The sequence below is a fragment of the Alternaria triticimaculans genome, assembly GCF_023758025.1.
Source record: "Alternaria triticimaculans strain BMP 0046 chromosome Unknown scaffold_1, whole genome shotgun sequence".
Classification (NCBI taxonomy): Eukaryota; Fungi; Ascomycota; class Dothideomycetes; order Pleosporales; family Pleosporaceae; genus Alternaria; species Alternaria triticimaculans.
This window is the reverse complement of record NW_026055958.1, coordinates 376,464-389,396: the sequence shown is the minus strand read 5'-3', so window position 1 is coordinate 389,396 and position 12,933 is coordinate 376,464. Positions and strand designations below refer to the sequence as shown.

Genomic DNA, 12,933 nt, shown 5'->3' with positions numbered 1-12,933 from the left:
TGATTGAGTTTAGCACGGCATTGTGGATAATATCTGTATCGAGATACCGACTGGAAGCGGCCCACATGCGTCACGACTGACGTTGGGTGGAGGAAATCTTGGTTCTTGCAGTGGCATAAAACTGATTGATAGTGATATCGTAATGAGTATTTTGCAACAGTACAACACTTTGCCATTTACATGACTGGCATATGCGCAGCCTGTTCTTATATACAATTCCCATCGCTTCTACTTCTATGTTTCTACTAACACGACCAGACACCAACGGTACCATCTCTGCGTCCTTCAACCAGATAGCCATCTTTTATTCTGACGTGTTCGATGATAGAGTGTGTCGTCTTGTCGTTCTCGTCAGCTCCGGGTCCGCAGTCCCAGTGCCTTCCGTCTGTCTTGTCGTAGACCTTGACTACGTCTGCACCAGCTGCAGACACAATCCGACGTGAGTCGAACATCATGCTGCTAATGGCGTGGTCGTAAGCGTAGGCGTCGGCAATGGCGCCGGTTCGGAGATCCCAGATCTGTGCATGTTAGTTAGGGAATAGTCGCAGGAAAGATAGTTGACTTACGCGTATACTCCTGTCGGCACTACCGGTCACGAGGTGTACGTCATCGAATTGCAGGGCTGTTACAGGACCTGTATGGCCGACAAGACTTCGGTGAACTTGCCCGCTACGGAGATCCCATAGACGTACCATACCATCAGCGGTACCACAAGCAAGTGCGGCATCGAAGCACTGTATAGCGCCTACGAAATCGGCAGAGGAGTCGGCAGAGCGTCCGGTCTGTCGCCATGTGCTATTGGAGGTGTTCGTAGCTGTGGCTTGGGCGGCAGCCCAGAGGACATCGAGCGTCTGCACGCATCGTCCCTTGACCAGATCCCATTGCCGTAGTGTCTTATCTGCAGAACCGGAAACTAGAGTGTCGCCACGGAAATGTAGCGCAGTGACTTCGTCGACGTGTGATTCGAGAGAGAAGAGAGGGCAGTCTTGCATGCTGGTCGACGGCGGCGCAGGAGGTGCGTCTTCCGAGTTCTCGAATGCCAGACCATCATCGCTCTCTTCATCGGGCTTGTTTATCCGGTTATCCATGGGTGCGTATTCGGCCTTGCTCAGGTCCCAGAGTTTTATCGAAGCGTCCATTGAGCCGGTTGCGACGATGTTTTCTTCGACCTGTAAGCAGCGCACGGAGGAGAGATGACCCTCGAGCATTCCGATGCACCGTCCGGCGCTCAGATCCCAGACTCGTACTGTGTCGTCTAGCGATGCGGTCACCATCATGCCCCACGGAGCGTCAAAGTCCATGGCGGTGATGGCGTCCATGTGCGCGGGCAGTTCCTTGATCTTGGATCCTGACTGTAGATGCTCGTGTAGTACGGGCATGGACATCCTCTTTGACAGCCTCTTGGCCTTGTTCTTCGTCTTGGGCGAGGAGGGTATCTTCTGGTATATCGACTCGGACATGAATTCGCCCTTGCCTTCTGACTGCTCGTCGCTTGTCTGCGACCCTGCCGTCTTGGGCGCTAGTGCGGCTTCGTCGTCCAGCTCTTCTTGCAGGTCCTCAATGCGGTTGTCCACGGTCAGCAGGTCCTGCTCCAGCTCGCCCTCTTCGATTTCGAGCCCCGCCAGACGGTCGAGGACCATCTTGCGCATGGTATTGAGGTTGGCAATCTTGTTGTCGATTTCGTGTATCTCGGCGACGCACATGTGCTTGCGCACGCCCATCATCTCGAGGCGGTGGCCCATGCTGTTGCGCTGCTTCCGCAGCTTCTGCATCGAGGGGGGCACATTGGGATCGTCGTCGTCTTCCCCGCCACCGATCAGGCGCTGGCCGCGCGCGTTGTGGCGGCCGTGTTTCTTCGCATGGCTGTCGGGGGCGTCGGGCAGCGAGGCCTCGAAGCCCTGGAAGAGGGAGAACTCGGCGTTGTCCTCGGGGATGTTGGAGAGCAGGTCGTTGGGGATGTAGGCGAGGGCGCGCTGCTGGATCTCGGGGACGGAGATTCGCGAGCGCACGATCTCGCGGGGGGTGGTCTGGGCGAAGGAAAAGACGGAGCGCTGCATCAGCGGGCGCCTGAGCTCGCGGTGGAGCTCGCCAATGGCGTTCTGGTAGTGCTGGGTGACTCCTTCGGCGCCTATCAAGCTGCCGGCGGTGGCTGTGACTTTTTTGCCAAAAGCTTGCAGATGGCGGGTCTAGCGAGCATTAGCATCACCGTGGGCTCAGGGAAGGTGCGGTGGGGCTACATCGGGGAGCGAGTCTATGAAGCTGCTCTCGTCGTCGTCGTCAAAGGCCTGCGAGTACCGCGGCGAGCGCGGGCTGGTGGACCGGCCGCGCCCTGGGGATCCATTGCGGGCGGTGGACGAGGCCATGCGAGCAGGCGTGGCGGGAGACTCTACGGGCGGCGCAGTGAAGGAGACGTCGCTAGGGCATCCTTATCTTCGCATTAGGATCTCAGACCGGGTGCTCGCGTGTGCTACAAAAGGCCAATAGGCGGTGAGGCGGGAGGCGCGTCGGGTGCTCGAGATGGTGATAGTGGTGTTGCGGAGGGGAGTGACTATCGAGCTCACCAGTCGGCACCCGCCTGCGTCATCCGCCGAAGAGCACGCCGATGCTCGGGACACGACCGGACTGCCATGGCTGCAAACATCACTCACCCGCATATCTGCCCTTTTGGGAGCTTGAGAAGGAACTATGGACGCGATTGACCTCTCCGACGCGTCCAAGGCGCTTGACCTGGCCAACATCCGCTTCCAGCTCATGTACGCCTCCCCGCCATGCGCGCCTGAGTCTCACTGACAGCAGACAGTCGGCTCGAGGACACAATCACCTTCCATCTGATCGAGCGCGTGCAGTTCCCCCTCAACCGGACCATCTACGTCCCCGGCGGCGTCGACATTGGCGAGCCCGAGACCAGCCTGTTCGACTGGATGCTCCGCGAGCAGGAGCGCCTGCAGTCCCTCGTTCGCCGCTACCAGTCGCCCGACGAATACCCCTTCTTCCCAGAGGTCCTCCAGGAGCCCATCCTCAAGCCCCTCAACTACCCGCAGATCCTGCACCCGAATAATGTCAACGTCAACGCCCAGCTGAAGGACTGCTACATCAAGCACATCCTGCCCGCCGCATGCCTGCAGACAGACCGCGAGGACAGGGGAGAGTCGCAGGAGAACTACGGGTCCTCTGCCACCTGCGATGTCATGACCATCCAGTCCCTGTCACGGCGCATACACTTTGGCAAGTTCGTTGCCGAGGCCAAGTTCCAGCAGGAGACGGAGCGCTTCGTCAAGTTGATCAAGGACGAAGACAGGAAAGGTATCGACGAGGCCATCACAAACGCTGCGGTAGAGAAGAAGGTACTGGAGAGACTGAGGTTAAAGGCCAAGACGTACGGCACAGACCCGGACCTGGGCGCGAATGGCTCGTCCAAGGTGAATGCAGACGCGGTCGTTGGCATGTACAAGGTACCTTCAATATCCTCATTGATTCATACTGCGTACTAACAGACAATACAGGATTGGGTCATTCCCCTGACAAAGGAGGTGGAAGTGGAATATCTCATGCAACGACTAAAAGGCACACAATGGGAATAGACCCGCGCACAATCAAGAATAACAATACTGCCCAATACCCTGACCCAAGCCGCCCTCACACTCGAAATACATGACCGAAGTGGACTGTTCGCCGCGAATTTCCCTCTGGCTTATCCGTCGTCTAGTCCAGCTCGTGGAACTTGACAACGTGGGGCTTCTGGGCTTCGCACTCGAGCTTGGAGTCTTTCGGCGCGTAAATTTGGGCACGGCGAGCCTCCTCTTTCCACTCGTCTAGCTTCTGCTCGAGCCTCCTCTCACACGTACTGAAGTATTTCCGCCAGATCAAGTGCCCAAAAGCGCTGCAAGTCATCGCCAAGTTCATCGCAGCCATCAACGTAGGCAACGATTCGACGGACGGACCAGACTGACTCAACAAGAAGCCCATCGTGATCCCAGTAACCAGGCAAAGTCGCTGGTAATAGTCCCCTCGATTCATGTCGTACTGCATCCAATAGTCCAACATGGACATAATCGTGACGAAGATAACAAAGCCGGTTGACGGATTGGTCACGATTCTCGGTTGTCTTGCAGACTGACACTTATCGGCCGATTGCCGGCAGCCGTAGTAGTTCTTCACGATGTTGTGCAAGCCCCATTGCCCCCAGGCGAGCATGCATGTGATTCCGAAGTTGGAGTTACGTCGCAGCTCGATTACGCCATAGACACGTCCAGCAAAAGGTATGCGTCTTCTCATGTGGTCGCGAACGATCGGTTCAGGCTGGCGCACCTCCGCATAAACAGTTCGAGCCTCGGGTGTCTCAGCAACAAACACAACTGGTCTTGTCGATGACCTGTCGTAGGCGCCTTGTGGTTTCGGATCAGTCGGCAGGTCTGCGCCCTGTTCTGAAGAGCTTTCGAAATCCTTCTCTGGGTACAATGCCTTTGGCTGCATACGAAAGCTATACACATTTGACTTCGTGATAGCTCGGAACTTTGCTGGCCAGTCTTCAGCCGATTCCTTCGACTTTGGATAAACGAGCATTACGTCGAGACCAAAGTCTTCGGCGCATTTCTCGCTATCGCAAGGCTGGACATGACGAGGAGAGGCGCGGGGAAGGTACTTTGACAGGTTGAAGATGCCTGACATTGTCGCTGATGGAGGGGTAGGTATTGCGGAATCGCGTGCGTAACCAATCAATCTTGTTGTTATTGGAAATTCGAAAAGCAAAACTGGGAAAGTGTCCTAGGCGTTCTTGTGAGGGGACCTCTTATTTGAGTTGGAAGGAGGCATATGACGTTCGGCTAGGTGTTGTCTTGATCGGTGTATATCTCGCGAAGTGCTGACCGGATCGTCGGCATTACAGCTATCTATTGGCATCGTCTGTTTGGTCGCGATTAACCTGCACCACATATGGGCAGGCTTTAGGCTGGGGTGCTACGTCAGTGGCTTGACTTTACATGCTTCTTCGCTCCGACCATTACAACGTACTTGGGGAAGTTTTTGAGTGGGAGATGATGAGATAAATGACTACATTAATGGAGCAACTATTGTTTCGTCGGAACTATAACAAAACATGATGAATTGGAAACCACCCGAGAACTCCAATTTCGGCCTTCCAGATCACTCATCCTCGTCATCGCTATCATAGTAGTCCGCCGATGGCGAGTAAGGCTTCCACCACAGTGTGAAACCCTCCTTGGACGTCTTGTACTTTTGCATCCCAACCTCCACATATTCTTTGGCGTACTTATCCATCAGGCTGAAGCCAATGATTACGTGCGAGTCATGATCAAACATACTCCTTGTAGAGTTTCTGTGCCGCATCAGCACTCCAGCGAAAATACCATTGAGAAGAATCTTAGGAGGATTGGAGAAGCTGGTAGGTATCCAGGGTTCTGATGTGTCGCTGGCTGCTATGGAAGGGGAATTGGTGCGAGAGAAAATTGGGATGCTATTCGTAAGTAGTGCGCCATCCATTCCAAACAAGGGTTGTTTCCTGCTATTGCCAGTAGTGTGGCTGGAGGCTACCTCACACCCAGCATCTAGTTCATGGGTCGTTGTACGGTCCTTGGGCTCCGTTGGGGTACGGTTGGTAGTTGCCATAGGTATGTCTTCCATTTCGTAGAGTGGAGATTGTTGCCCAGTCTTCTGAGACAGGTGCTTGGCGAACCTCACAGGCATACCGTCCATCTCACAGACCGTAGGTTGAGGCTTTCTGTTCTTGGGAACACGCCTGGCGACTCCCTCCAGCTCATGAATCACAGGTTGCTTCTTTGTTCTGGACGGAACCAGGCCGGCAGATACTATAGCACCGCTATCCAGTTCATGAACTGTAGAATACTTCCTGGTGATTTTGGGTGTCTGACCGATGACTGCATCCAGTTCATGTATCGTAAAGTTTTGCTTTGAATTGTAGTGAACGTGAGCGAGAGCTTCTTCCAGTTCATGGATCATAGGCTGTTGCTTTGTCTTGCTGGCACTGTGAGTGGCAGTTACTACGGGCATACTCTCCATCTCGTGGACCACAGAAGAGTGTTTCGCTGATTCAGGCATTTTGGTGACTTTCATCGGCTGAGCTGATTCATCAGGAACGTACAGCTCGTGAATCCCATCGGTATCATTGCTGAATTCAGACTTCCTCATTTTTTCTGGTGCTCGATGACGTGTAGTCTGAACAGGTAGTTTGATCTGTTTGCCTTTAGACTTTCTGCAGATCATGGAGCTCGCCTCAGTGGTCCCGGGAATGGTGCTTTTGAGAACGGTATCTTTCAGCTTTTTGAACGCTGATCTCTTTGAGCCTGTGGGCTTCTGCACACCAGCTGATGTTTGACTTTGATGGAGGCTCGATGTGTCTAGCAGGGTCGGTGTTTCAGGAAGAGATCGTGGAATCTTCTTCCGGTTCTCGTCGGCAGTCCGATGGTTGTTGAACGATTGGTATGTATTCTTCGGTTGGTCATTGTTGATCGGCTGATATGCTTGGTGCGTAGTCTGAGCTGGAGGACTTCTAGCACTCTGTCCTTTCAGGGATTGCGCCCAACCCCTCGAAGCAGTTCGCGCACTTGTTGAGATGTTGTCGTGCTCTTGGTATGTAGTGCTTTCCTTGTCGTATATGACGATCTCTCCTACAAACCGTGCTGCGGTAGTCACCGTAGCTCCTTCTTCGCTCGTATTATTTGCTTCACTGTCCAAGCTGCTCTTGTCGCTCACTGTGTCGACAAATTCTTCATCGATCAATTTGGCCTCGCCATCTGAGCCGCTGTCGTTGTTTTCCACGCTGATAGTCTCAGATCCTGCTTCTTCTTCGTCTTCCCATTCATCATCACTAGATGCAATAGGGGAGCTGTCGCTGGCTACATCGTCGCTAAGCTCGCTATCCATGTCATCTACCGAAGCATTGTTGAGAGCTTCATCGGCGTCATCACTTTCGCGGTTGGCGTCTCCGTCTTCACCACTCTGGTTATCCTCGCTGCCCGGGTAATCGTCGTCATCGTTCTCGCCATAGGCGTAGCTAATGTTTCCTTCCTCAGTGTAGGTAGCTTCCAGCTCGACAGGATCCATGATTTCGGCAAGCCAAGATTGTTGGGAAGAAGGGGGAGAGCAGCAAGAGTCGGTCGAATCGCAGACGACAAGCAAGGAACAGTGACCATACGAGAGGTTTACACCCAAGAAATACTCTTGGGTAACCAGTATTGCGCGTACGTACCCGTTGTTGGGAGACGTTTTGTTCCGCGTGTACTGCATTCCATGCATGCTGCCATCACTTTGCTGAACTGGGTATTTTGACCTTGTGGTCCGACCGGTGAGCAACGGCAGCAGGACGGGTACTTACTGTGGTACACCTCCTCTTCTTGCAACACAGAAAAGTTCCTGTATCATCTTGCGTCAAAGGAACTTCCAAACTCGCCGGATGTACAACACAAGTACATGTGTTGTGCTCTTCAGTGTTGTTGATCCGGTCTTACCCCTCCTTCTGCCCATGTGTATTGTGAAAGGGTCTTACGTGTCATCTCGTGTAAGACGTGTGCCCTTACTGATCCGCTGTCTGAGCAACCAGCATCAGACATGATCGAAAAGCTCCAGCCACATTCATGAGCGGTAGACCTTGAGGGATTTGCCAGCCAGCTTTCGCTAATCACGTCGTGACTGTCTCTTCCTTGTCCACAGATCAGCAGCAAGAGTATTGTGTGACTTCGAGCATCGTTGCCGCGCCCATACCTTCAATGGTTTATCGGTCCTATCGACGCCAGTGCAGTATTGTCTACCCGACAGACTCCGATGAGATTAGCAAAATGTTCAGTCATCCATCGAAATGAAGGCAGATGCCGTCAGGTTTCAAAAGCAACAACGAGATCTCCGAGAATGACGGAACGGAACCGTAAATTATTCGAGTGCCGTCCCAGATCCATGTGTACCTTGATAGTCGCCTTGCGCACGGTGGGTGCAGTGAGTTTGAGTTCATTGCCACGCATGCCAGTCCTTGAAGGTAGATGTGCAACTGGGTCGTAAAGTTTTCGTTCAGCGTTGAGCGTGAGCCCACGATCGCGGGTCCAAAAATAGCAAATATAGCGTGCCGCCGGACAGACTCCGATGGTGCGTCAGTGGTGTTGGTGTCATTGTTTAGCTCCTGGCTCCGTCTTTGAGCGTGGACCCTGGGCGCGAGCCAGGCAGGTGATCGGCAGCCACAGCCGCAACAACCGGCTCGATGATGCCATTCCTGCCAGATGTCAAGGCTCAACCTTCCACCATCTCGGTTCAACCCCAAGCGACGTCGTATTTCGATCCTTCGTTCACGAGTGATCTCCATGCTAAACTTGGAATTATTCAAGGTGATGGAGTCAACGCCGATTACTGATATTACGCTCGTCCCCACACTCGGACCACCCATTTCTGTGGACGATGAGGTCGTTCGGGAACGGACCGATCGAACTCTACGAGATTGCAGTCATCATTCACGCGGCCGACATACTCAGGTCCACAGCACTCAGGCTCGACTTCAGGAACATAGGACATCTCTTTTACGCTTCCAGTGTGTCGCTAAGCTACCTAGGTATAGTGGTTCGCGAGCACTCTAGGGTATACCGCGTTGATACGAATGTGGAAGAAGCAGTCGCCTACCATCGCATGTACGGTGTTGCAACGGCCATCAGAATACATATAGCCAGGACGTCATGCCGTTAGTTTTCCGAACTAAGGCCATGCACAGCCGATCGGCCAGCGCCCAATGCATACCTGGTTCATCCTACTAGACGTCACATCTCGTATGTTTAGCACGATCCAAGCTCGGCTAGGTCTGCCAACTGCCCGGATAGGACATGCCTGTCGCCTCATCCGGTCACCCCGGATGCCGCTACTGGTTCGTGACACCGTTGGCAAGGGTACTGAGGCTCCAAAAATTGGGGTAGAGTGTGGTTTCGGCGCTCTCGGCATGGTCTGAGGCTCGTGTTCCTGGAGAAATTTCATGGTACACCTTTCTCGTATGTTCTAGTGGGTAAGGTCAAGGGTGACGCCTGGTGTCAATCTTCTCGTATTGAACCTTGGGACGAGACGGACATGATGATCGTGGTAGGAGTACAGTACCCCAGATACGAGGTGGGATGACTATATAATGCCAGTGAGTATCTCACTTTCTGCTCATCATCAAACACCAACTCTCACACTCAACTACAACCTACCACACTTTCCAACACTTCATCCCAACTTCAAACCAACTCCATCAAGATGCAGTTCACCACCATCGCTTCTCTCTTCGCCGCAGCTGCCGTTGCCAGCGCCGCACCTCTCGAGGCCCGCCAGGTCGACGCATCCTGCCCAGTTGCTACCCAGGGTGACTACGTCTGGAAGATCTCCAACTTCTTCGGACGCAAGCCTGAGGGAACCTACTACAACAGCTTCGGCTTCAACATCAAGGCTACCAACGGAGGTACCCTCGACTTCAACTGCTCTTCCCAAGCCGACAAGCTTGAGGACAACAAGTTCTACTCTTGCGGCGAGAACAGCTTCATCGACTTCGCTTTCTCAAGCGACCGTAGCGGTCTGATCATCAAGCAGGGTGTCAGCGACGAGTAAGTTCTTCCCATACCTTTGATTGCGCGGTCCGTTCAAATTTGCTAACATTTCCTCAGCCTCACCTATGTCGGTACAACCACTCTTCCCAGCTACTGCCGTGCCGGTGGCAACGGCCCCAAGGACTTCGTCTGCCAGGGTGTCTCTGATGCCTATATGACCTTCGTCCCGCTTCCCGCCGCCGCCGCCCCTGCGTGCCCGGCACCCAGCCAGTACTGAGCATAGGCTATGACCTTTCTCAGTGTTCATGATTATCTCAGCGATTCCTGTATAGACATTCCTTAGAGCCTAGACCTAATGCAACGTTAATTTCCTCATCATTCGTACCACTATGACTACGACGACGGCATCGTGCTACATTTATCTGAGACAAGAACTTGAGCTGCGAGTAGAAAAGACGACCGAAACCATCGGAAAACCAACTTTCGAATTGAACATCGCGTGTAGGGCATTGAAGCAAAGAGTAACGAAGTGCTGGACGCGCAAACCTCGCGCTTGCCGTAAATAGCATAACACCAGCGCGCGAGCGCGACAGCGTCTGACTCCATACAAGACGTGCAGTCCACGTCAAACCACCATCCACAGCTCGCACGAGAAAAGTGATGCCTGAAACACACGTCGCGCGAAACTGCCATCCTTGAAACCTCAAACCTCCTTCCCACGTGACACGCGACGCGAACTATAACACCATCGTTAACCCCCGAACTTGCCATCACCAAAACCGCGTGCAACAAACGCCGCCATGTCGCTCCTCGCCCGCGCAAAAGACCTAGCCTACAACCCCGACCACACAAGATGGATGACTCCGCTCCTGCTCGTAGCAGACGCCGCGCTTTCAGGCGTGATAATCGAGAAGATACCTTGTTCGTGCTCCTTTCTTACTCACCGAAAACTAACCACGTGTCCTAACAGCGAGATTTCTAGATACTGAGATTGACTGGACAACGTATATGCAGCAAATAGCCATCTTTCTGAAAGGCGAGCGCGACTATAAGAATATTGCTGGTTCGACAGGTCCGCTCGTGTACCCTGGTGCGCATGTGTGGATCTACAAGCAGCTTTACAAGTGGACGGATGAAGGGCGGGATATCGCTCTCGCGCAGTATATTTTCGCGGGAGTGTATTTGCTTACGCTTGGTGTGGTGTTTCAATGTTATAGGAAGGCGCGGGTGAGTACTTTCCTGTTCTAGCTAATGATGTTCGAGGTTCGCACGAAGTAGAAGCTGACATGTTGACAGGTTCCACCGTACATTTTCCCGCTGTTGATTCTTTCAAAGCGCATGCATAGCATTTTCATGCTACGATGCTTCAATGATTGTTTCGCAGTGCTGTTCTTCTGGCTGGCTGTCTTCTGCTACCAACGCGATCAATGGCATCTGGGGAGCGCGCTGTATAGCACAGGGCTGAACGTCAAGATGAGCCTGTTGCTGCCTCTACCAGCAATGGGTATTCTCATGGTCATGAAACTGGGTGGAAGAGAAGCCTTGACGCAGGCCATGATCATCGTGCAGGTTTCGGTGAGTAAATCATCGATCACGGAGTCTTATCAATTGATGCTAATCAAAATGTAGGTTTTGTATGGCTACCCCTTCAGGAAGCGCGCACCAAGCTATTTCGCCCGCGCTTTCGAGCTCAGCCGTGCCTTCCTCTACAAATGGACCGTAAATTGGCGCTTCGTCCCGGAATCTACGTTCCTCTCACGCCCGTTCGCCATTGGCTTACTCGCTCTGCATGTTGGCCTCCTCATCTGGTATGCGCGAACCCGCTGGATCAAGCCCTCGAAGCGCAATGTCAAAGAATTCCTCAAGCTTTGTATTCCAGCCATTGAGCCCCGGGATCAGGACACCATGTCCAGCAAAATCACCCCAGATTTCATTATGACGACGATGCTGACCGCGATGACCATTGGCCTACTGTGCGCGCGTAGTCTGCACTACCAGTTCTACGCGTATGTCGCGTGGTGCACGCCGTTCCTGCTGTGGAAAGCAGGGTTCAACCCGGCCGTTGTATACGCATTATGGGGCGCGCAAGAGTGGGCGTGGAATGTGTACCCGAGTACATCGGCAAGCTCGGCGACGGTTGTGGGCGTTCTGGCGATTACGGTCGCAGGTGTATGGTGGGGAACGAGGAAGGAGTATGAGGGCGTGACGAAGGGTATAATCGAGGAGGACCATGCGCACGCCGAGTGATGCGACGAAGAACTCAGTCCTCGTCAGAGTCGCTGGGCGGCATCTTGCCGACGGTCGATTCCTCGTCGTCGCTATCTTGGACGTACGTCGACTTCTTCACGAACTCCTTGGGCCTGTATACTATTGTTAGCGCTCTGTACCCATACTGCATGATACCCGTTTGAGCATACCAGTAGCTCATCTTCCTCCACGCCTTCTCATCGCGAACCACGTTCACGATCTCCCCATCCAGTTTGTTCTCACGGTCCGCCAGAGCAGAGGTATCTACGACCACATAACTGCCCCTCTTGATCCATACTGTGGATCTGAACCTCGCTTCTAGCTCTGCAAGGACAGGCTTGCCGTCTGGCAGCTCGGCGGCATAGATGTTCTTGCCTTCGGCTTTGGTGATGCGCGCGATCGCGTGATTCGGCGCCAAAGCGTCAGGCGGTGTGATTGTGCTGTCTATGGTGGCAAGGACATTGCGCTTTGGACGGGCCATGTTGGGGTTGAGCTTTGGTAAGCAGGATGGAGAAGTTATCGGTTGTGGTAGTTTTGGAGACAGTATGGGAGGGGTGGTCGTGAATTTCAAAGCAGGAAGGTGTGGCCGAGCTCGGTGGGGAAGTTGTCTCCGCTCCTCGGAGCCCCAAAAGTTCGCACTTTCACCACCTTCTGGGTATTGCGCCCTTTCTGGTTACAGGCCTAGACCCAATCTCTCTCCGACTGTCGGGTCCATTGCCAGGAATGAACGGCTATCTGCACCGTTAGACGCGTCTGTGTCCCTGCAAAACGTTTTGCAGCCTTTATGATCGACTTGCTTACCGACCGTCCACCATCTCCACACTGCTGCAGCGCGACCACACGATACTTACCCGCCAGCTGTGATAGGCCCCAAGTCGGAGCCGGCGCGTGTTTATCTGGTAATGTAGGGTAATTGTGCATCCCATGATTTATCAGCGATAGCGCCCTCAGCCTTTGCTACGGCCAGTAGTGTTCTCGTGGAAAGCTTCGTGGACTACCGTATTAAGGGTCTAGGGTCTCCCGCACTGGCACGTTGTCGCTCGGGCTACTTTCTTATCTATGACTATTGCCGTCGCATTTGCACTGACCTTGAACGCCCAATTACTTCCTACTACCTGAGACGCATAATCAGAACGAACGCTTCCAAGGCGCGTAGTCC

At 53.5% G+C, this 12,933-nt stretch overlaps 7 protein-coding genes across 7 annotated transcripts; 3 read left to right on the top strand and 4 right to left on the bottom strand.

The window, feature by feature from the left end:
* Window positions 1-245: 245 nt before the first annotated feature.
* MDV1 (Mitochondrial fission protein) lies at window positions 246-2,363 on the bottom strand (the record flags this gene model as incomplete). Its single annotated transcript, XM_049360795.1, has 3 exons — window positions 246-518; window positions 567-2,186; window positions 2,238-2,363. The coding sequence occupies 3 exons, from the start codon at window positions 2,361-2,363 to the stop codon at window positions 246-248; spliced, it is 2,019 nt and encodes a 672-aa protein (XP_049226078.1).
* A 322-nt stretch (window positions 2,364-2,685) lies between these two features.
* On the top strand, window positions 2,686-3,581 carry J4E78_000128 (uncharacterized protein; the record flags this gene model as incomplete). The annotated part of the gene is made up of 3 exons (XM_049360794.1): window positions 2,686-2,753; window positions 2,801-3,452; window positions 3,504-3,581. The coding sequence occupies 3 exons, from the start codon at window positions 2,686-2,688 to the stop codon at window positions 3,579-3,581; spliced, it is 798 nt and encodes a 265-aa protein (XP_049226077.1).
* Window positions 3,582-3,702: 121 nt separating this feature from the next.
* Window positions 3,703-4,668, bottom strand: J4E78_000127 (uncharacterized protein; the record flags this gene model as incomplete). Its single annotated transcript, XM_049360793.1, has 1 exon — window positions 3,703-4,668. The coding sequence occupies one exon, from the start codon at window positions 4,666-4,668 to the stop codon at window positions 3,703-3,705; it is 966 nt and encodes a 321-aa protein (XP_049226076.1).
* Window positions 4,669-5,142: 474 nt separating this feature from the next.
* J4E78_000126 (uncharacterized protein) lies at window positions 5,143-7,080 on the bottom strand (the record flags this gene model as incomplete). The annotated part of the gene is made up of 1 exon (XM_049360792.1): window positions 5,143-7,080. One exon carries the CDS (start codon window positions 7,078-7,080, stop codon window positions 5,143-5,145), a length of 1,938 nt encoding a protein of 645 aa, XP_049226075.1.
* Window positions 7,081-9,240: 2,160 nt separating this feature from the next.
* ALTA1 (Major allergen Alt a 1) lies at window positions 9,241-9,804 on the top strand (the record flags this gene model as incomplete). Its single annotated transcript, XM_049360791.1, has 2 exons — window positions 9,241-9,584; window positions 9,645-9,804. The coding sequence occupies 2 exons, from the start codon at window positions 9,241-9,243 to the stop codon at window positions 9,802-9,804; spliced, it is 504 nt and encodes a 167-aa protein (XP_049226074.1).
* Window positions 9,805-10,327: 523 nt separating this feature from the next.
* ALG3_1 (dolichyl-P-Man:Man(5)GlcNAc(2)-PP-dolichol alpha-1,3-mannosyltransferase) lies at window positions 10,328-11,774 on the top strand (the record flags this gene model as incomplete). Its single annotated transcript, XM_049360790.1, has 4 exons — window positions 10,328-10,448; window positions 10,510-10,754; window positions 10,824-11,102; window positions 11,157-11,774. The coding sequence occupies 4 exons, from the start codon at window positions 10,328-10,330 to the stop codon at window positions 11,772-11,774; spliced, it is 1,263 nt and encodes a 420-aa protein (XP_049226073.1).
* A 13-nt stretch (window positions 11,775-11,787) lies between these two features.
* On the bottom strand, window positions 11,788-12,255 carry J4E78_000123 (uncharacterized protein; the record flags this gene model as incomplete). The annotated part of the gene is made up of 2 exons (XM_049360789.1): window positions 11,788-11,887; window positions 11,945-12,255. 2 exons carry the CDS (start codon window positions 12,253-12,255, stop codon window positions 11,788-11,790), a joined length of 411 nt encoding a protein of 136 aa, XP_049226072.1.
* Between the last annotated feature and the right edge of the window lie 678 nt (window positions 12,256-12,933).